Raw genomic sequence first — 21,235 nt, forward strand, 5'->3', positions numbered from 1 at the left:
TCAGGCTGAGGAACACAGTTCTGAGGAAGAGTTGCCAGGTCAAAAGGCATGGCAATTTGAATACCTACGTTAGAAATTGCTAGACGTTTTAGGAGACTGCAGCTGACTGCCTGCTGAGGAGAGTCCAGAGTGGGGCGGGTTTGGGGATTTCTAAAACCACCTTTGGCTTTTCTGCTCCAGCCAAGGTCTAGACTGGTGGCACGCTAGGGAGGAAGTGACACTCAGCCCTCCTGCACTCTGGAAGTGTTGGCTTGACACCCTCACTCAACCCTGATTAAGTCTAGCAGCACCTGGGTGGCCTCTGGGCCAGTGGCTCTGCAGGCTGTGACACTGACGACTTCTAGCCTCTAAGGCTGGGGCCATGCCACCAGACATCTGGACCTTCCTGGCCTAATGTCCAACAGCTGCCACACTCATCCCACATCACACCCAAGTCTCTGGCTCTGGGTCTCTCCTCTCCGCCACTTCAGATGGCTTCACATGGGTGTCCTCAGAGTCACTCCTTGGCCCCCACTTTCTCTGGTGCCATCAAGCACAAGGTTTGTTGTTTTTTTTCTTTTTAAAGATTTATTTATTTATTTTGTGTATACGAGTGTTCTGTTTTCGTGCACACCAGAAGAGGGAATCAGTCCATTACAGATGGTTGTGAGCCACCATGTGGGTGCTGGGAATTGAACTTAAGACCTCTGGAAGAGAGCAGACAGTGCTCTTAACTGCTCAACCATCTCTCCAGCCCATTACTAGGCTTTTGGTGGGCTCATGGACTCAGCCATCCCTGAGTCCTCCATGACTGAGAAACCAACCTCCTTCCACTGAGTCTAGTGAGGGCCCCTAGTAGACACCTCCCCCTGCTCCTTCTCCCATCACAGGACACACATGCACGCACGCATGCGCACATACACTCACTTCCTGTGAGGAGCTGTGTCTTCAGAATGGTCTGCCGTGAGCCCTGTGTGCGCAGCCTAGGCCCTGGGCACTCAGGGCGGACGTGACCCTCAGGGATAGGTGAGTGCACCCTGTCATGCACTGCATCCTAGGAGCTGAAGTGGAGTCAGACTGTGTCCCCTGGAACATTCAAGGGCTTACATGTAACTAGGCGTTCAAGCCAACCACGAAGCCCCTGGTCATGGCCTTGTGAGGGAAGGTGGTCTCCAGATTGGCAGGATTCACACTAACATATGTACTCACACATACACACGCTTGACCAAGAACCTCGGCTTTGGTCCTCAGGGCCACCTGGGTTATTCCAGCTGGAAGCAGGTACACAGCTAGGTCAGAACTTCACCTGTGTCCTGGGAGACATGCTGTCTGTCCCCTCAGCCCCTGCTGTGGAAGGAGCTGCTTGAAGTTTAACTGGATGCAGCTGCCAGCACAGCTGGCCCCCTTGTGGGTACCAGCTTTGTGTCGTGTTTGGGAAGAAGATCTCTGACCTCCCTAGATAGGCTGCTTGCGGCCACTGAAGACACCTGTGCCCGGTTGCCAGGCACAGCTGCACTGCCCACTCAGGCCTTTAGGTTTCTAACTTCAAATAGACACAAGACCCTAAAGTACAGCTCAGTCTCTTGCTGTGCTCCCTCCTCCTGTGCCCCAGAGGCAGGCTGAGCGCTTGGCCCCTCTCCAGACAGGGGCCACCTTTGCACGTCTCAGCCTCCTGGCTGGAGCATCACTGGCAGCTCTGTCCTTCTCCACTTTCATGCCCCCTCTCGCCTGCCACTTGGCTCTTCCCTTGCTGCCGTGTAGATGCAGGGTGATGGTGCTCAGTGGCGGCCTCTGGACTGTGCTGTGGGAACCTGTGCTGCTCCTGACGCCCTTCTTGCTCTGTGTCTTCCACTCCAGGGCAAGGAGTTGTTAGCTCAGAAGCTGCCTCTGTGGCAGCAAGCCTGTGCCGACCCCAACAAGATCCCAGACCGTGCCGTCCAGCTGATGCAGCAGATAGCCAGCAGCAATGGCTCCATCCTGCCAAGTGCCCTGTCAGCCTCCAAGTCCAACCTGGTCATCTCAGACCCCATCCCCGGAGCCAAGCCCTTGCCAGTTCCACCTGAGCTGGCCCCATTTGTGGGGGTGAGTCCTGGGCCTTCAGAGGTTCTTGGGGTGGGAGCGCATCCTCTGAAGGGCAAGCCCAGTGTGCTGAGCCCAGGCCCCTGTGGTGGGCGCAGGGCCACTCCCAAGCCGGCTCCCAGCGACGCCCTGCCCCTGCCTCTTCCTCCAGCGGATGTCTGCTCAGGAGAATGTTCCTGTCATGAATGGCGTCGCAGGCCCGGACACCGAGGACTACAACCCCTGGGCTGACCGCAAGGCTGCCCAGCCCAAATCCCTGTCTCCCCCGCAGTCTCAAAGCAAGCTGAGCGACTCCTACTCCAACACGCTTCCCGTGCGCAAGAGCGTGACTCCGAAGAACAGCTATGCCACCAGTAAGAGAAACAAAGGCTTGTGCGTGTGCGTGCGCATGGCTGTGGGAGTGTGTGTAGGTCTATGTATGAACACGTGCTTCCGCATGGTATATATGTGCATATGCCTGTGTGCATGTCTACAAATACCTGTGGATGGTACACGCATGTGTGAGCATGTAGTGTGTATTGATTGGGAGTGTGCCACGATGGAATGAGACAAGGATCCTGTCCTCGCAGACAAACAGGCCGGAGGGTGGAGGGGGCTTCCGCTGATCATGGGCAGCTCCTGTGTTTGGTCCATGACCGCTGCTAATGCCTACATCCCGGCTCCGTCTGCTGTGCACAGCCGTCTCTCACACACACCTGTTGTCTCGGCAGCTGAGAACAAGACACTACCACGGTCAAGCTCCATGGCAGCTGGCCTAGAAAGGAACGGCCGCATGCGGGTCAAGGCCATTTTCTCCCACGCAGCTGGTGACAACAGCACTCTGCTGAGCTTCAAGGAGGGCGACCTCATCACGCTGCTAGTGCCCGAGGCCCGGGACGGCTGGCACTACGGCGAGAGCGAGAAGACCAAGATGTAAGCACCTGCCCGCAGGCAGAGTTTGAGGCTGCCTGCCCACTTGAGCAAGCATAAGGGCTCTGCGGCACTCAGATGGACATGCTACATCAAATTGTAGGGTCTCCTGCTGGAAACAAGCGTGACAGATGATCACGCATGCCTCAGCTTTTCTCTACTGAGCAGCCAGGCCACTGACTGCTACTTCTGTCGCTGTGATTGGTCAGTCTTTGCTGTTATTTGGCCTAGGACATGGTGTTCTGACTGCATCTGTGCTATGCCACACCTGGCCATTTCCAAGATGGGGGCCTATGGTAATATGTGGAAGAGCAGACTTGACCAGCCTGAGACAGACACGCAGACGCACACACGCACACACACACACACACACACCACCACCACCACCATCAAACTCCTGAGTAGCCTTTGGCAGTGTCACACAGTCTCAGGGCCACCCGGCTCTGCCTACTTTAACACCTGTTACAGGATACGGAGTGCACAGCCCGGCCCTGGCACCACCGGGAGGCAGCCTCCACTCCCAGGAGAGCAGCACTTGTGTTTGGGCGTGTCTTAAGCCCAAGTGTCTAAGCAGCTGTGGCCAAGATGAGGCATAAAATGAGCTTTGCTGTGGCCCAGCAGCAGCTACGTGCTGAGCAGGGAGCCACAAAAGGGTCTCTGAGGAGTAGGAGGCTGTACTTGCCTCTGTCCCAGTGCTCTTCTGATAGCTATGACCATCGGGGTGGTGCGCTGTGTGGCAGGTGAGGTACCCACGGCTCCACCAGGCAGGGCGGCTGGGCTGCCTCGCCCTTGGAGCTGGCTGCTGGAACGCAAGCACTACCCTTCCACATTTGGGTTAGGACAGGCTGGGGAGCTGGTGGGACTTGGCATCCGACGGTGGTAAACAGGGGCACATACCACCCCGTCGTGCATCTGGAGGGCCTATGGGATGGACCCTGGACTCTCACCTGGAATCTTTCTTATAGGCGGGGCTGGTTTCCCTTCTCCTACACTCGGGTCCTGGACAGCGACGGAAGTGACAGGTTGCACATGAGGTGAGCATACTGACTAGGGCAGGGGCCTCTGGCCACAAAAGTGAGCAGGACTTCTGGTTCTTTCTCTGCTCCCTAGAGCCATCTATCTAATAGGCCCTACTGCATGCTTGACACTCAGGGAGATGGGTCCCAAGAGCCCCGGGAATGCTGGGAAGAACAGCAGGTGCAATGCAGGGCCATTGTTAGCCAGCCCATTGTGGTCCGGCTGTACCTCCACTGCCAACCTCCTAGAGCAGGGTAGGCAGGACCCTGAGTCTCTAAGGTCTCCTGACCCTTGGAGACTCCCAACTGTCCCCGGGAAGGTGAGTGGCTGCTGTCACAGGGCTTCACCAGCAAACATTTGGCAGTTTTCTCCTGGGGCAAGGTGGCTACAGGGGAGTGCCTGTGAGGTCACTGGCTGCTGACAGCCCAGTGGAGCTGAGGAAGGAATGGGGAAGGGGAGGGGTACCTCCAGAGAACGCTGGCGTAACCACTGAGTCTCTCGTCCCCACAGCCTGCAGCAGGGCAAAAGCAGCAGCACAGGCAACCTTCTGGACAAGGATGACCTGGCCATCCCTCCTCCTGACTATGGCACATCCTCCCGGGCCTTCCCCTCCCAGACAGCTGGGACTTTCAAGCAAAGACCCTACAGTGTGGCAGTTCCCGCTTTCTCTCAGGTGAGGCCTGGGGGCCTGGGCCTGGGTTGGATCTACATGGAAGGAACATGGGCTTGGCTGGCAACGCTTAGAGGATCCTCCAAGGGCCTCACTTGGTACTCACTAACTGCTGTCTGGGCCTCTTGGCTGACAGGCCTGAGGTCGAGGCTCTGTGGCTTGCGGTTTTAGCCACACACCTTACCAGACTTAGTCTACTCACTACCCTCTGCTAGGTGTGATGTCGGGGCTTGGGCATGGCTGGCCTGGGGTCACCCTGGACACCTACTGCCACGCAGGGCCAGAGGAATTCATGATTCAGAAACTCCTTCCATGAGAGCTACAGGGTGCTTAGTCACATCCAGCTGGTATTGTGACCTGCTGCCGCCCAGAGCTTTCTAGTCAGCTTGAGGCCATAGGTAGCCTCTTAAGGCCTTTAAGCCCTGGGAAGAGTCCCTGGCAAACTCCTGTCAGAGTATCCAAGCTAGGTCAGGCTTTGAGTGTAGGACAGAGCTGTGGGGCTGGACAGTGGCTCCTGTAACTTGGGAGAATGATGTTGGTTTGCTCTAGCCTTGGGGCAGAAGGAACAGCAGGGAGGCAGGGTCTCCACCTGGACATAGAAAGAGAACCTACCTACCATTTCCAAGTCTTGGGCCGCCTGAGAACCATCATGGTGTCCCAGTAGCTGAGGGGTCCTGTCAGCTGCGTGACCCGAGGATGTTGAAGGCAGGTGAGACCCTCCTTTGGCTTTACCACTTCCTGACCTAGAGGGATGGCTTTGGAATCGCTGCCTCCAGGGAGCCTGCTGGGAGCCTCAGCCTGAGGAGGTCTAGGTTGTAAGTGGTCTTGTCTGCCGCCTTCTGGACCAGGGCTGCTCTGGGACTGGTGCTCAGAGGTGGTGGCAGCTGCCTAGTCTCACCTGGCTGGAGGTACGGACCTTGGGCATAGGCCAGTCTCTGGGCAGCGATTGGCTCAAGGCTGGGAAAGCCAGGGGTGGGATCCCAGCACCGCTCATGCCATGGGCTGAGCCCCCCTGTTGGAGATGGGCAGCTCTCTCCAGCTCGCCTCAGTGCATGCCCAGGGTGTCTCCGCCTGAGCAGCATACGCAGCTCTGAGCCACCCCGGGCATCGGGGTGTGGGCATCCTTCCCATTCCCCCTCCTTCCGCCACCTCCAAGCTCAACCTGCCAACGTCCCTGGCCTTCCAGGAAGGGCCGGGACCCCTGGCCTCCCTTCACCGGCCCCACAGAAACTCTTTGTGGGGGAAGCCATGAAGTGGTGTGTCCTGTGGGTACAGAAAGCTCCCACGGTCCAGTCTACCTCTGGCCAGGTGGGAGGTGTCCCTGTCAGTGTGAGAGGTCACCACATCCATGTCACCATTTGGAACAATAGTCTCTGGAGAGAACCCCCAACCACGGTGACCAAAGAGAGGTGGGGAAGGGGCCAGCCTCCTTGGGACCCCATCCTGGACCTTAGCAGGGGCATCCGGCCAGCAGGTCCCACCTAGCAGCTACCACTCAAGGCTGAGGACACCTGTTGCAGGCATGAGAACTGTACTGGGGACATATTGTCAGGAAGGGTGTGGACCTCAGTTTCTGATTGCTCTGTGTTTGGTCCTCAGGGTCTGGATGACTACGGGGCACGATCTGTGAGCAGGTAAGAGGCTTTGGGCTTCACTGGGCCTTTGGGTGGGTGGGTTGCCATGGCCTTGGTTAGGGCAACCTCTCCCTTGGGACCTAGAGAGTGGCTTTTCTTACTCTGGGAACCCTGCCACCCTGAGACTTGGACCCACTCACCCCTCCTGGGCTTCCACTCCGCTCTTCTCTGAGTAGAGCGAACACATCCTCCGTCCTGCTGCTCTAGTGTCTCGGCCTGCTCTGTCCATCCCAGCAGGCAGGGCAGGGTTGGGGAAGGTCGTCAGCCCACCTCAGGCCTTCCCCCCAGAACCAGGTAGGACCCTTCCTAAGGGCTGGAGCTGCTACCCGGGGCACAGTCTTGTCCTGGGTTCATCATCCTCCCAGAGGCCAGGGAGCCTGCCGGGCAGCGGGCGGCGGGCGTGCATCTGGGCAGCTGTGCTGTGCTTTGTTCCACAGTGGCAGTGGCACGCTGGTGTCCACAGTGTGAGGACGCTGACCCCAGGCAGCCGCTCTGAAGAGCTCCCCCAGTCTCCACCGGTTCCCCTCCTCAGCTCTCGTTGGTTTGTTCTTGGGTTGTTCTCTTTCCCACCCGCTCCTGCCTTTTGGTTGGTGACCCCAGACTCTGAAATCCCCCAGGGTCCATGGTGCTGCTCCCTGCGCCCCTGTGCTCACGCCCCCAACAGGTGTCCCCAGCCTTGAGCATTAGCTGCTAGGTGGGACCTGCTGGCTGGGTGGCAAAGCAGCGTCCTCACCTGCTGTCCCAGCCCTGTGGTGTTCATGGCCCACATCCCTTTTCTAAGGCTGGCCATGAGCCAGGGCTAGAGTTTGAAGAAACAGAAAAATCTTTAAAAAAGAAAAAAAAAAAGAAAAAAAAAGAAAAATAGGAAAAAGAACTATTTTTTTCCTGAAAACAAAAACAGATATGCATGGCCTCCGGTGTACGTACTGTTATTCTGCATCTGACCCCCAGAGTGCTGGCGTCTTCTAGAACATGAAGGGACTTAGGGTCCTGGGGGGGCCCAAGCCCAGGGACCTTAACCTGCCTCAGGCCCCTTCCAAGGGCTGCGCCAAGAAAAGGGACATGGGCACTTGGGTGCCTCCTGAGGAAGCTGGCCACTCCTGTGATGGAGGCTGCAGCCCCAGCCAGGCCCTGCCCACCCACAAGCCAGGCACCGAGCTTCTCTCCTCCTCGGCAGATACTGCCAGGCAGATGTATGTAGGACAGAGTGTGGCATCCCGACACAGGGTGGCGTTACCTCATGCAGTGCCCTGGTGGGAGCTGGCGGCAAGAGCAGGTGCTGCCCAGGCCACGTGCGAACATTCCAAAGACCTCAAGACCAACCCCACCCGTCCATACACAAACACACACACTTTAGCCAGACTTTGAGGGAGTCACAGCTTCCTGTTGCCCCTGGGCTGCAGAGGGCTGGGTCTGCGCTGCCAGCCTGGCAGGGCTGTGGGGAGAGGCGGGCCCTGGCCTGGCTCCTAAGCACTCTCATCTTTTGTGTGTCTTGGTGACTTTAGAAACAGGCACACTGGACTCAGTGGCTACTGGTTTTGTCTCTTCACACACTGAATTCTGGGCAGTGGAGCCCAAGGCCCAGGGGGCTCAGCCGTGCAGCTGGCGGGAGCCCTTGGGAAGCTGCAGACGTGCCTCTGATGTGGTTAGCAAAAGCCTTCCGCAAGCCTGCCGAGGACTAGGGCGTGGCTGGTCCAGTCTGACAGCAGCAGCTCAGACACAGACAGACCTGTTTTATATTTAAGGAAAACACAGCCAGGACGTGGACCTGTGTAAAGAACTTTCTGTGTTCTAATTTTGCTAAAAGATTTCAAATCCAGGGGATTCCATGTGCAATGGTGAATGTAGACACAAAGCCGCAAACTTGTATGAAGATGTAAAGTGCTAAAAATATTTTTTTCCTTTTTCCCTTTCCTTTTTTTTAAAAAAATCTGAACTGTGCCCTGTACTGCAGTTAATTGTTGGAATAAAGGTTTTATTTATTGCACTGAGTTGGTTTGGTGCCTCCTTCAGCTCCCTGGCACGTGTTGGGGCTGTACGGGCCAGGCCACGCCTCAGTGCACCCCAGCTTGCGGCCCATCTGCAGTCTCTCTGCAGGTCGTTTCCAAGAACAACCTAGGCCTGCAGATAGTGCGAGCCTGGCTCGCTGTAATGGTGACCCTTGGGTGGCCTACCGCTCTGGCTGAGAAAGCAGGGCCTAGAAGGGCTCGGTGCAGGCTCTAACAAGAGTGAGCGCTGCCTGTGAGCATGTCCTTTAGTCCCCTTCTCTGCCCAGCAGGTGACCGCAGGTCCCTTCCTGGCTGCCTGCACCTACTCCTGTCTGGCCTTCTGCTCCCCAGTGTCCTGTACCAATAAGCCTTGTGTTTCCTTGCAGTGCTGATGTGGAAGTGGCCAGATTTTGAGCTGTCCCTGACTAGCGTTAGTAAGTTGCCCTGGTCTTTTCCCATCTGTCTGCATCGGTAGTGGCTGTGGGCAGGTCCTCTGGCCTGAGTCAGGACAGCCTCCACAGGAGGGGCCGCTGCCTGGCGGGGCTCAGGGGTCTCTGAGATGCCTTGCTCTGGGGTGCTGGGCCTTCTTTTCACCAGTTCCCTCCTGGGGCTGTGGTTTCTCCTACCTTCCTTCTGCCTGGAGGCTTGCGGTTCCAACTCTGCCCCGTCGCTGCCTTCGCTGCTGAATATGGGGCTGGCTCAGATCTGTTCTCTCCTCCCCTGTTGGGTGGGTGTAGGGTGCCACAAGGGATTGGTCTTGAGTCCAGTTGTTGAGTGCCACAGCTGACCAAGCCTGGGCCTAGGGTGAGGGAGACCTTGCTATCAGCTCTTGCCTCTTCTTGTTCCCTCCACTTCCCCACATGGCTAGAAGATGCTGGCCAGGCTGCTTTCCCCTTGGTTCTGGAGAAGTGAGCCGAGGTGGACCACTCGGGGCAGGGAGGAGGGCCCTGCTGTGCAATGTCCGCCATGGAGGAAGGCGCTTCTGTTCCCTTCCCACACCACGAGAAGTCATGACCTGTGACCCTTAACAGGAGTGGTCATTATCTCCCTGAGAGCCACAGCGATGTAGTCCAGCCGTGGGCAGCCAAACCCAGAGTGCCTCACCCTGCTGTCACCGTCTTCCTGGGTATCTGTAACCTGAGTTCCGTAGCTCTATGGTCACTGTTGGCTGAACTTTGCAGAGGATGAGGTACCTTAGCTGACTCTGGGCTGGCCACACTCTCCTGCCTCTGTCTCCACACCCAAGACATTCTCCTGGAGGGAGGCCTACACCTCCTGCCCACGCCTGCCAGACCCTCTACCCACCACCCACTGGGTCCCACTAAGCCAGTTAAGAGCTATATCATCCTCAGCCTCCAGAGGCATGAGAAAAAGCTCAGCGAGGCCAGTGCAGCCTCTTCCCAGGACCAGGTCCCTTGTGTGCGCTAGAGCTGGGGCTTAGGTGTGGTGGACCTAAGGCAGAATGGGCTTGCAAACTCGGCCCAGTGCCGCTGCATGGCCCCCAAGCATGGCCACAGTCTGCCTTGCCTTCCAGCTCACCTAGTGGAGGTGAAGCGGGTGTCCCAAAGCTACCCGTGATTGTTGAGGGGTATCCCTCACGTGCAGCTTCAGCCTGAACTTAGGACTGCAGGATGGTTGCCACCACCTTTGGCTAGGTTCTGGGAGTGTGCACAGGCCCCCACAAGGACTTGTCCTCCATGGCTAGCGTCCATCCTCATCCCATGGCGGATGAGGAAGGCAGGCTGTGTGGCTGCGGGGAGTTGGGCCTCTCGAGGTTTCCCATCCCCAGCGTGGTTCTTAGGTGGCTGAAGGTCTGGAGAGGGACTGACGCAGGCTCTGCTACCCAGCCGCTGTCCCACCATGCTGCCTCAGCCACATCCGTCCTTCATAAAGGCCATTTGTCATCCCTTGATGCCACGGCCTGGGTGCCTGGTCCTCCTCTCCTTGGTTGATACAGGTTTGGTTGTTGAGTCTTCCCACCCTCGGTGACAGTCTTTGCTGGGCACACAATGTGCTGGCCATGTCCCCTGCAGGTTGATGTCACTCGTCTGCTTGAGTGTCTTTAGAAGTCCCCAGAGACTGGTAACTGGACATGTACAGAGCAGGACTTTGCAGTGGCTTTAGCGTCTGTGGATGCTTCTCTGTGCTCCACATGCCCCATGGCTTTGTGGGGAGGAGAGAAGGGCACATCTGAGAGCTCCTGGGTAGGGCACTCTGCCTCTCAACCTGCATGCTGGTCCTAGCTGAAGACAGAGCCAGCGAGTTAAGGTCTGAGCTACACAGGGCAGGAGCAAGGCATGTTCAGCCATTCTGCCCTGGGACTCGGGCGGCCTGCTTGTTGCTCTGCTCTGTTCCATCCCCTCTGCCCACTCCAAGTCTCCCCAGGGCTGGGAGCCCTTCTGTGGACTCTGGAGTGGGCCAAGGGCAGCCTGGCCATGGCAGGGTGTGTGTCTCACTGCACAGGCAGCTCCCCTGCAGCCATCTGCACAGAACAGAGCACAGGAGCAGGCAGGCATGAGTAGAGCTCTAGCTGCAGGCAGAGTGGACAGTGGCTTCCAGCAGAGGTGAGCAGCGGGGTGTGGGGGAACAGACACCACGTGTGAGGAGACAGCCGGCAGGACCCCATGCCTCCTCCTGCTTCGCCTTTTAAAACCTGGCAGTCCAAGTGTTTCAGATTGTTAGGAAATGTCATCTTCAGCAAAATGTAGGGTGAGACTCTACCTGTGTGAGTCTTCCTGGGAAGCCTGAATGGAGAGCCTGCTCGCCCACCCTGGGCCTACCACCAGCCCAGAGGTGACCCCGGTCCAGGTAATGGATGTAGAGCCAAGCTCGCTTCCCCGGAAGTGCCGTCCTGTGCCTTTCGAGTCCCCGTGTCCATGCGCCATTTGTGCTGTCGCTATGGAGCTGCCTGGCCCCTCCCACATGCTTCCCTGTGCTGTGCCCACTGGAGTGGGTCCTCCCAAGCCTGACAGGGACTGCGGAACAGGCTGCCGGGAGGGCCGGGCCGGCGCAGCCCGTCTGTGCTCATCTGTCTCATTTCCACTTCTTGTCTCGAGTCTTGTTCATGTATCAGCTGTGGCCCGAGGGGCACATGGGTGGCCCAGCCACCACTCGAGGAGCTGGCTAGTCCCTTGCCAAAGGAAATGGCCATTTGGCCAAGGCAGTGGCCATAGTATCCATCTCCAGCCTATGGAGTCGGGCATGTGCACCTCATGTTTGTCATGTCTGCGTGTCTACGGCCTCCTGTGGCACCCCGCATGCCTGGGCTGGTTTCTGTGACCTATTGAGCTGTATCCTCTGTGCACAGGAGCAGAACCACTCCTTGGGCTCAGCCTGGGCCTGGGGGTTTACCAAACTATGGCAGGCGCACGCCTGTAATCCCAGCACTTGGGAGGCAGAGACAGGCAGATCTCTATGAGTTTGAGGCCAGCCTGATCTACAAAGCAAGTCCAGGACAGCCAAGGGTACACAGAAACCCTGTCTTGGAAAACAAAACGTTGTCTGGTCATCCACCCCAGCTAGGAAGGGCACAGCTAGTCCTCAACATCATGCCCACCCTGCCTGGAGCATGTAAGGCGACAGTGGGTCGCTGTGCTAGGGGCCAACAGGTCTTGAGACAACACCCAGCTCTAACCCCTGCTCCAAGAATGGCGCATTGGGATCTAGTACTGGGGCCCCAGGGAGTAGCCTGGTGGCTCAGTTTAACCAGGGCACCTGCCCAAACTGAAACTGCTCTTCTTTCCCCAGGAATCCCTTCGCCAACATCCATCTGAAACCAACAGTGACCAATGACAGATCAGCCCCTCTGCTCAGCTGACCGGCTCGTCTGCGCAGCCACTCCATCCCCACCCACCAACTGAGGGTAACCACGCTGTGTTCCCGGCTGGAGAAGACTGTCCCTCCCAGCACTGCCTCACACCAGCCCAGCCTGGGCTGGATCCCAGGTGTCCTTGGTGAGGTGTCTTCCTCAATGCCCGCTGGCCATGGGTGTGTCCCAACAGAGGGGCCAGCGCTCAGGGGGCCAGGCATCTCTGACCCCAGCTGTGGAACCTTGAGTGCCTCTGAACAGAAAGAGGGCACCTGTCAGCTTGTGGCTGGAAGGGAGCCTATTCTCACTGCTGACTTTTTAAAAACTTTTGTTGTTGTTGCTTTACTCACAAGTGTCTGGTCAATAAACATGCCCCACTGTGTGCAGTGTGTGATCTGTTAGCTTGGTGGCATGACCAGGACAGGGTGGGGTGCAGCTATACCCGGATAAGAGTGATTGATCATGAGCACAGCTACGCTGCTGCACAGGGGACAGCCGTGCCCAGCCCAGCCCTCCAGCTGCGTCCCTGCGTCAGCTAAAATGTAGACCCTTTCTAAAACTCCGTTATCTCTGGATGCAGCGCTGTGATGAGCTCAGCTGGTGGCAAACATCCTAGACTCAGAGAAGACCCAGGCAGCCACCTGCCCATTAGGTATACGGGCTAGCCCACCTACCCACCAGGTAGGCACACAGGCTAGCTCCAGGAAAGGGCAGACTGAGTAGGGAGCACAGGAGTCCAGTCTCCTGCCTCTCCCTGTGTGGCTGCCAGGCACTGGGATGGCTGCTCTGGGAGGTCTCCTTTCATCTGACCTAAGACAGCCATCTTCAGGGACAGGGTACAGTTGGAAGGACCTCACTTGGTACATGGGGATGAAAGGGCAGAGGTGACAACTGAGTTCCCCATCTACCGCCCTCCAAGGTGTTAGCTATAGACAACCCCCCCCCGCCCCAAAAAAGAAAACACAAGCACAAAGGCTTTTTTTTCTTAGCTTGGTTTCTCTTAAAAAACAAGGAACAAGAAAATCATTGCACCAGCGTCCTAAGCCTCAAACTAAAAACAAAAACAAAACTAAACAAAAGAGCCCTGCCCCACCCCCAAAGCAACAATATACTTTACATGTCTTTGGCAACAATAACTTAGAATCACCCCATCTCCACTCACTCCAGCAAGGTACAAAAATATTCCCTGTACTGCCCACCCCAGCCCTGTTTTCTCCCAGCCCTGCCTGCAGGCAGGAGCCCCACAGCAGCTGTAGGGTACACTCTGCTCTCCTCTAGCCACCAGGGTGTGGAGCAGGCACTGCTCTGCGAAGGAGAGTTGCCTACACGACCCTCAGAGGGCATCTCTGGGGCAGTCCGGCCTCTGGTCCTCGGCAGGACCTAGGCTGGCGCAACCCAGACACACCCCGTGGGGAAGGGCTTCCGCAGAGGCAGGGGATAGCCACAGACTCTGAGATAAGGGCTTGGAGCCCAGGGGTCCGACTTTGCTCTGAGCAAACCTAGACCCAGGTAAGAAGGGGATGGGGGGGCACCCAAAAGGGACCTGTGGGCTCAAAGCCACCTTGAAACCTGGCCAAGTATCCTTTGAACACATGGCTAGAACCTACCCAACAGGGCGTGCAGGCCTTTAGGCTGCATGGCCCTGGCCTGAGGCCAGTTCACCACCAGCAGCCATATAAGAGAGGCTGGGGGGCGGGGGGTGTCCGCCCAGGAGTGGAGGGACACCTAGGGGCCCAGGGGTCCTTCTTGATATGCTTACAGACACCCACAGGCCCTCAGGCCACAGGGGCTAGCAGCAAACCCCAGTGTCACATTTGCCATCAGGGCAGCACAGAGGAGGTGCACAGCCCAACACGTCCAGGGCTAGATACGGGCCTCCCATCCACCTGCTTCTCCGGGATGCTGTGGGGTGCCGATGGTCCCCATTCGTTCCCAGTCATCGTCCTTGTTGCTGCTGGGACAGGACGGCAGGGGCTCCAGTGACACCAGCCTCCAAACGGTGGAACCACCTGGGTCTCAAGCCTCTGTGTATCGGCCCCCAGCACCTGCCGCTGGGCCTGGTAAAGGGGTGCTATGTGAGAAGGTGGACACAGGGTCCCTCACACCAACACTCACCCGCCCCCCACGGCGGCCTGGCAGGCCGGTTTCTGGATGGAGGACAGACCCGTTTCTCCTCCCCAGGTCTCCCAGATCCGGAGCCAACAGTGTTTAGCAAATGCCCTTCCATGTCTGTGTACACATGGAAACTGAGGTCCACACAAGGAGGGCGGGGTCAGAGTCATGCAGTCGTCTCCTTGTGCCCTCAAGGCTACCACAGCCAAGGCAACTGGAGAAGAGGTACGGGGTCGGGGAGAAACAGGGAGAAAGGACTGGTCAAAACTGTGAGTGGGCTATGGGCGGGAAACCTAGCAGATGGCTTGACAGGGTGGACTATGGCACCACCACCACCTGGGAAAAGTCCCAAGAGGGACTCCGGGCAAGAACCTCAGATCAGAGATACGGTAGGAGTAGAGAGCGCCATGTTGGGAATGTTCTAGTAAGTTGTGGGAGGCTAGGGCCCAGCAGCCTGCCGTGGAGGATAGAGTGGGCAGAGGGTGGGCAGGTCCTGGGGCCCAAGAGGTGGCAGGCCACCTAGGATGCCCATTCACGGTGCCCCTCTGCTCCACCTCAGCCCCTCCACACTCGTACCTCCCACCGACTGGGCATCTGAGTCGGATACGTGAGTGATGGAGAAGCGGGAGGCAGGTGTGGGTGACACCTTGAACCGTGAGAAAGGCGTGGCTGGCGTGGGAGGCGTGGCCAGGACAGGGTCCACAGGGTCCAGCGCCGTCGTCACCAAAGCATCCTTGCCAGGCACCAGCGGGAAACCATCATCCCATTCGAACCTGCTGCCTGCAAGTCAGGCCGCGGAGTCACGTTTGTTATGTCAGTCCCCAGCCCCCACTTCCGGGAGGATAGCGCATTTTGAACCCAGCCCGCCCTGTGATGGTGATGTTACACTCTGGCTCCCGACACTTGGCTCACTCACCCTGTTCAGGAGTCTTGCTGTCTGGCAAGTGGTCAGGCCGCCGCGGCAGGCCAGGGGCACTGGGTGAGCTGGGGTTACCCTCCAGGAACGTGGGGAGCGATTCCTTCGTGTTGGGGAAGGGTTCCCCTGGCTCTCGGGTGGGGCTCTCCTGGAGGGGCAGAGTACCGTGTGACTCGGGCTGCCCACCCCCTCCTGGCCCTGCGCATACCCACAGCAGCAGCCCACCTGGTCGAAGAGGTAGACCGTGACGTCATCAAAGAAGGACACAGCCTTCTTCTTGCGGTCCAGGTCCTCACAGAAGGCCTCCGACAGCAGGCTGGGCATCTTGAGCAAGCTGCGCAGATTCCGGGCGCTCTGGCTCTCGGCCACCACCACAGGCACAGCTGGCGGCTCCTCCTCGCTGTCCTCACTGGGCTCCTGGACGCTGTAGCACCGGAGTTCCTCATCAGATTCATCGCTGTCCTCGCTGTCCTCTTCGTCCTCTGGCCGGCCCTCCAAAGCTCCAGAGCGGCCAGGCAGGGCCAGGCTAAGCGGAGATCTGGGTGTGCTAGGACTCCCCATCCGCCCCAGCTGGGCTGGCCCTGACGACTGTCCTGGGGGACCCTGGGACTCCACGCCATCGCCTTCTGAGCTCAGTGGGACTGAGGTCAGCAGGAAACATTTGGAAGGACCAGGCACAGGCTGCACCTCAACTGGGCCTTGAGCCCCAAGAGGCTCTGGCCTGGGGCTATCTGGCAAGGGCTCCTCTGGCTGCTGTGGGGTGGGCAGCACCTCGCTGGGCACCTCTAGCCTGGGGAAAACCTGTCCAGACTGTTGCCCTGGGCTAGGTGGGCTCTTCAGATCTTGTTCCTTCTGAAGGTCCTGGACCACACTGCACTTCTCAGGGCCAAAAGTGGGTTCGGACTCCGCGTCCAGGTCCGAGAAGTAGGCAGAGTCTCGGTAGGGGTTCTTCCTGCTGAGGCCACCGAGGGAGGCAGAGAGCAGAGTCTCGGGCCCGGGGCTCTCACCCTCTGAGGCTAGCTCGCCGAAGGCCTCAGGCTCAGTGGATTCATGGGCGTCCTTGAGCACAAACTCGGGAGACTCATGGTTCTCTGTGTCATAGCCACTGTCCATGGCACGGGGCTGGCCACCAGGCGGACCAGCAGCCAACGGGCTCAGGACCTCACAGCCACCATCGCTGGCTGAGGACGGGATGTCCAGAGAGTCCAGGGAGTCAGGGGTCCCCACCTGCCTCTGCAGACAGCGCAAGGCTGGTACCATGCCTGGCTTCTCAGCATGTGGGCCGTCGCTGGGCAGGTCGGAGAAGACTCCTGACGTGGCCTCAGTTGTGTCCTCGTCCTCACTGCTGGGCGCCTCTTCCCCCAGAGAACCGAAGCTGCTATTCAGGGTGGGGGCCGGCTTAGGAACAGTCACCCAGCTGCCAGCAGTGGGTGTGGGGGAGGCAGGCAGGATGTCGGGGGCACTTGCCTCCTCTGAGGGAAGCGAGGCCCCTTCGTGGGATGGGGAGGGAATAGAAGGAAGGGGTAGGTGGGGCTCAGCGGAGCCCTCAGCCTCCTGGGCAAGTTTGGGTTCCACATGGGGGTCGCCATCCCCGCCCACTGCCGCCTCTGTCCAGGGGGAGGTGATGAGGCAGGCGGCAGGTGCCAGGCCTTTGGCAGGACACAGAGGAAGCAGGCTGAAACAGCGGCTTGGCTCCTGACCAGGGGAGGCTGTTACCAGCCCGGGCAGAAATTCTCTGGGATCCTCCTGGGACAGGGCGTGGCCCAGCTCAGGGGAGGCCCGCGGGGTCTGCTCTAGGCTGGAGCAGTCATCCCTGTAGCTGTCGGTGAAGCTGCTCACGTAGCCAGGATCCCAGGATTCCGGGTCCCGGCTGCCACTGTTGTTGTTGGCTGACGTGTTAGAGCTCCAGGGTCCACACTGAGCCGCCCTCCCCACCGTTCCCTCCTCCGGCTCCTCATCACTGGGGGAGGGCTGGGCCCCGGGACTCCCAGAGGGAGATGCACCCAGTGGGTCATCGAAGAAGGGTGGGCAGAACGTGGCCACACCCCAGTCTACATCTTCAGCCGGCAGCATCGGGGTCCCAGGGGAAGGCGAGCGTGAGGGGCAGGGCGGCTCTTGCCTCCTGCGTGAGTGGTGGTCGCAGGGGCCCCACAGTCCTCCGGCAGGAGGTGGGTGGCCCAGCAGTGGCTCCATGGCGAGGGGAGAAGCAGTGGTGCTCTCCTCCGAGTTGTCATCTTGGTCGACCACGGCGTGGGGGCCGGGAACACAGCCGGCACAGTCTGGATCATGGCCAGCAGCGGGCACCGTCCCCTCTAGGCGGATGAAATACTCACTACCCACTGAGGGGCTGTGGGCACTGAGGACAGGCACCACCCCCGGTGGCGAGCTGTCGGGTGCACACAGCTCCTGCAGGCGTGCTGGGGAGCCTGGGCTGGGCGCACCCCCCGCGGGTAGGAATGCCTCGGCGCCACAGCCAGCCTCCCACTTGTATTCGAAGTTGAGGCCGTGGCTCGTCTCGGTTACTGTCAGCACGTCATCACTGTCCACGTGAAAGCCGTCGCTGGTGAACTGCTCCAGCAGCGGGAAAGACGAGGCAGCAGTGAGCTCAGCAGGGACAACCGCTGGGCCACTGGAGCCCGGCCCCAGGCTGGCGCTGCCCCCAGGCCGCAGGGAGCGCCAGCGCCGCTCAAATTCCTCCTCCGACTCCGTGGTGCCCTTGGCACACAAGTAGGACAGCAGCAGGTGAACCTCTTCTGCCGTGGGCCTCTGCTCTGGCTGCAGCCAACAGAACTGCATCACCTCGTACCTGCCGGGAGGCCCTCATGGGTGGCCCTGGCCACATCCGGAGGCGCGCAGGCCTGGAGTGTAACCTGCCCTCCGGGGATAGTCAGTTCCCCCATGCTCAGGGTACCCCGGGGAGGTGGGGCGGGGCAGTTAAGGCAATCTCCCAAGGCGGACCCAGCAGCCTAGGAAGGGGTCAGGGTCAGGGCTGGATGTTTCCCGGGATCCCCAGTGCCCTGTTCAGGCTGCAGCCACCCAGAAGCCATGTAGAGGTGGACCGCCCAGCCCCAGGCTGTGGAGTTCAGCCACCTGCGCCCCTCCGGCCTGCCCGCCCAGGGTGGTAGGGGTCCTCACCAGCGATCAGATAGAGTCAGCTGCAGCTGCGGCTTAGGCAGCTTAAGCTGCTGTTCTCGGATTGCGTAAGCCAGAACTTGCCGGTCCGTGTGCTGGGGGTAGGGCTGCGCACCCAACTCAAAGAGCTCCCAGATGGTCACACCCAGGGACCTGCGGAGGCGGCCGCAGTGACACATGGCTGAGCATTACTGCACAGGACACCTGGACACCTGTCATTGTGCCGGCCTCTCCAGGTGTTAGGCTCCTTACACTACAGCCGTCCATCTCTAGTGGCATAAGTGCAGCCCAAGGCCCGGTGTCCCATAAGGACACTCGGCCTACAACGGCAACTCACATGGGTTTGTTTTAACCTAAATGTGCACTCTGGCCCCAGGATCGGGCCGTATCAGTTGGTCCCGTCCTGGAGGCAGGCCCCCTACAAGTACAGGGACCTCGGGAACCCACCATGTACAGTGAAACTGGTAGCCCATGAGTGACTCCATAAGGCCACAGGGTGGCAGGCATGAGCACACTTTCTCCGGGTGACAGTCGGCACCTTAGCCAGAGGAGGAAGTGGGAATGTGTGAGGGGAGGGGAGGGCAGAGCAGAGCTGAAAGCCAGAGAGTCCCCACTACAGAGCAGCTGAGGAGGCAGTATCCCAAAGCTCCCCCCCCCGCCACCCCCAGAAGCCAGGCCTGTGCTCACCACACATTGCTGGTCTTGGTCTGATCTACCACCAGCAGGTTGCCGTGCACCTCGTCCACCAGCTCAGGTGCGATCCAGCGCAGGGGCACCCACAGCTGGTCAGCAGTGACGAGGTAGTCTTCCTGTAGCACACGGGGACAGGGCAGGAGTCAGCTCCAGTCAGTCAGTGCCACCCTGTACACAGGCTCTGCCTGCCCTCACTCACCCTGTATTTGCAATGTGACAGGCCGTAGTCACCAACCTTCACCGTCAGGTCAGCCGTTAGCAGGCAATTCCTCAGGGCCAGGTCACTGCGGGGCGGTAGGCAACATCAGCAAAGAGTGCGAGCCTGAGGATGGGCGTCCAGCACTAAGGGTCCTTTACCCACAGCTGGGTGGTTTGGCTTCTGGGCACAGCCAGGCAGGCAGACAGGAAGGAATGTCTGAGGGGCTACCTGCTTGTGTCCAAGCCTGGCTCCACACCCTGCACTGGTTATTTTGGAAGGCCTGTGTGGACGGCACCGTGAACACGGCAACACATGTCAAGACAAGGCTAGAAGGTGGTCAAGGCTCGCCAGCGCGGTACTACCTGACCAGCACTAGAACGCCGGCCCATTCCACCCTCCTCGTGACCTACCCAGCGGGGACCCCAAGGCATAGAGCAAGGTATGTCTGCAGCCAGCGTCCTCTCAGGACCGTCGCCTTTCCAACCCACTGCTCTACATCAGCACCCACATCCCCAGGAGGTTAGAAGTGACGAGGGAACCGAGGCCTGGAGTATCTCGGGGGGTCCTTCCAGCAGCCAGAGCCCGAGTTCTGGATCGTAGGCCCGCCCCACTACAAAGCGCTGGGGCTGAGGTCTAGAGCAGGATGGATCACAAGGCACCCTTCTGCAGAGTCTGAAAGTCACCCCAGGACGACCTCCAGATCAGTGGCAAGCCCGGGATGCCAGCTTTTACCCTCCTGCCTGGCTGGAGGCCACTTGAGTGTTTGGGGCACAGGACAGCAAAGTGCTATGGGGTGTGCCTGAGTCACCATACTGCTGTTATGCTGAGGGCTCTCTGGGTGAAGATAGAGCCACCCTGGCCTGCCTCTACCTCGAGAGGACTATGCCGGGGGACAGCTGCAGGGTGGGGCAGCTGGGGCTAGCAGCAGGCAGGGCGGGAGGCTGGCAGCTACCCTCTTCAACAAAATCACTGATGCTGGAGTCGTCTGTGTCCATCACTCAGCACCAGGATATTGTTGGGGAGGACGGCCTGTGCAGCGTCGGGGCTGGCTGGGCCACTCGTCCATCGCCACGTCTTCCAGCACGTGCCCCCCGGCTCATGCGGGGCTGGGCATCCAGAGGCAGGACAGAGCCACCCCTCCCATTGCAGGGCCAGCCCATCCCCTCCCTTTATGGCCTGGGGGGAAGGAGGCTGGGGCTGATGTGGGGCCCAAGTGTGGCTGACCAATAGCGTACACAATATGGATTTCTTCATTTAATTGTCTGCAAGGTGCGTTTCAAACTTCAGTCTTCACAATGTATTTATGGTCTCTCTGCATAGCCCTGGCTATCTGAAACTCACTATGAAGACCAGGCTGGACTTCAACTCACAGAGATCCACCTACCTCTGCCTCCCGAGTGCTGGGATTAAAGGTGTTAGCCACCATGCCCAGCTAGTCTTCACAATATTACAAATTATAAAATTTCAAGCCGGGCGCGGTGACGCATGCCTGTGAGCCCAGCACTGGGGGAGGTAGAGAAAGGCAGATCTCTGTGAGTTTGAGGCCAGCCTGGTCTACAGAGTTTAGGACAGCCAAGGCTACACAGAGAGACCCTGTCTTGAAAAGCAAAAACAAATTATAAAACTCCTTGCAGAGTGGCTATTTGATACTGCGTGGATGAACTCTGTTCATAAGGCCCAAAAAGTGGGATCACCGCTTGACTTTCCTATACAGAGGCATTCTGTCTGATGGTCAAGGCACGAGGGGACCAGGGTTTTGTGGCCATGGCCTGGCTAGTCTCACCAGCCCTCACCTGTGAACGTAGTTATGACGATGTAAATTCAAGACCCCACATGCCACCTCGCATGCCATGCGCTGCAAAGTCAGGGGGTCAGGCGCCATGGACTCTGTCACCCGGCAGCTCCGGAGATAACCTTTGAGGTCCCCCTGCCGAGAGAGCACACAGTGGCCCGCTAGCTGTAGCCACCAATACAACACAAGCCTGCCACCCACCCCAAGAGGGTCGGCTGGCAGCCCTGGTGTTCACAAAGCCTGTGTCTCCACTCTGCCAGTGTCCTCAGCGAAAGCAACCTCAGCCTGGAACTGGAGGGCGAAGGGA

At 58.9% G+C, this 21,235-nt stretch overlaps 2 protein-coding genes across 7 annotated transcripts in view; one reads left to right on the plus strand and one right to left on the minus strand.

Annotated features, from left to right (window-relative positions):
* The window catches only part of Baiap2 (BAR/IMD domain containing adaptor protein 2), a 70,524-nt gene extending 58,156 nt beyond the window's left edge, over positions 1–12,368 (plus strand). Inside the window, exons 8-15 of one of the 5 annotated variants that reach the window (XM_051159186.1) lie at positions 1,837–2,061; positions 2,210–2,411; positions 2,769–2,970; positions 3,933–4,001; positions 4,495–4,657; positions 6,254–6,288; positions 8,663–8,710; positions 12,024–12,368. In XM_051159186.1, coding sequence (XP_051015143.1) covers positions 1,837–2,061; positions 2,210–2,411; positions 2,769–2,970; positions 3,933–4,001; positions 4,495–4,657; positions 6,254–6,288; positions 8,663–8,690 — 924 coding nt within the window. In that variant the 3' untranslated portion in view covers positions 8,691–8,710; positions 12,024–12,368. Of the gene's footprint in view, positions 1–1,836; positions 2,062–2,209; positions 2,412–2,768; positions 2,971–3,932; positions 4,002–4,494; positions 4,658–6,253; positions 6,289–6,725; positions 8,388–8,662; positions 8,711–12,023 lie in introns of those variants that run through there. The other 4 variants (XM_051159184.1, XM_051159187.1, XM_051159188.1 and 1 more) reach the window with 4 other exon arrangements.
* Positions 12,369–13,899: 1,531 nt separating this feature from the next.
* Aatk (apoptosis associated tyrosine kinase) overlaps positions 13,900–21,235 on the minus strand; it is a 35,693-nt gene continuing 28,357 nt past the window's right edge. Inside the window, exons 7-14 of one of the 2 annotated variants that reach the window (XM_051159183.1) lie at positions 20,930–21,063; positions 19,137–19,221; positions 18,932–19,053; positions 18,248–18,397; positions 15,338–17,918; positions 15,113–15,260; positions 14,773–14,976; positions 13,900–14,141 (exon numbers count right to left, since the gene is read on the minus strand). In XM_051159183.1, coding sequence (XP_051015140.1) covers positions 14,101–14,141; positions 14,773–14,976; positions 15,113–15,260; positions 15,338–17,918; positions 18,248–18,397; positions 18,932–19,053; positions 19,137–19,221; positions 20,930–21,063 — 3,465 coding nt within the window. In that variant the 3' untranslated portion in view covers positions 13,900–14,100. Of the gene's footprint in view, positions 14,142–14,772; positions 14,977–15,089; positions 15,261–15,337; positions 17,919–18,247; positions 18,398–18,931; positions 19,054–19,136; positions 19,222–20,929; positions 21,064–21,235 lie in introns of those variants that run through there. The other variant, XM_051159182.1, reaches the window with a different exon arrangement.

The sequence above is a fragment of the Acomys russatus genome, chromosome 16 (genome assembly GCF_903995435.1).
Source record: "Acomys russatus chromosome 16, mAcoRus1.1, whole genome shotgun sequence".
NCBI classification, from domain to species: Eukaryota; Metazoa; Chordata; class Mammalia; order Rodentia; family Muridae; genus Acomys; species Acomys russatus.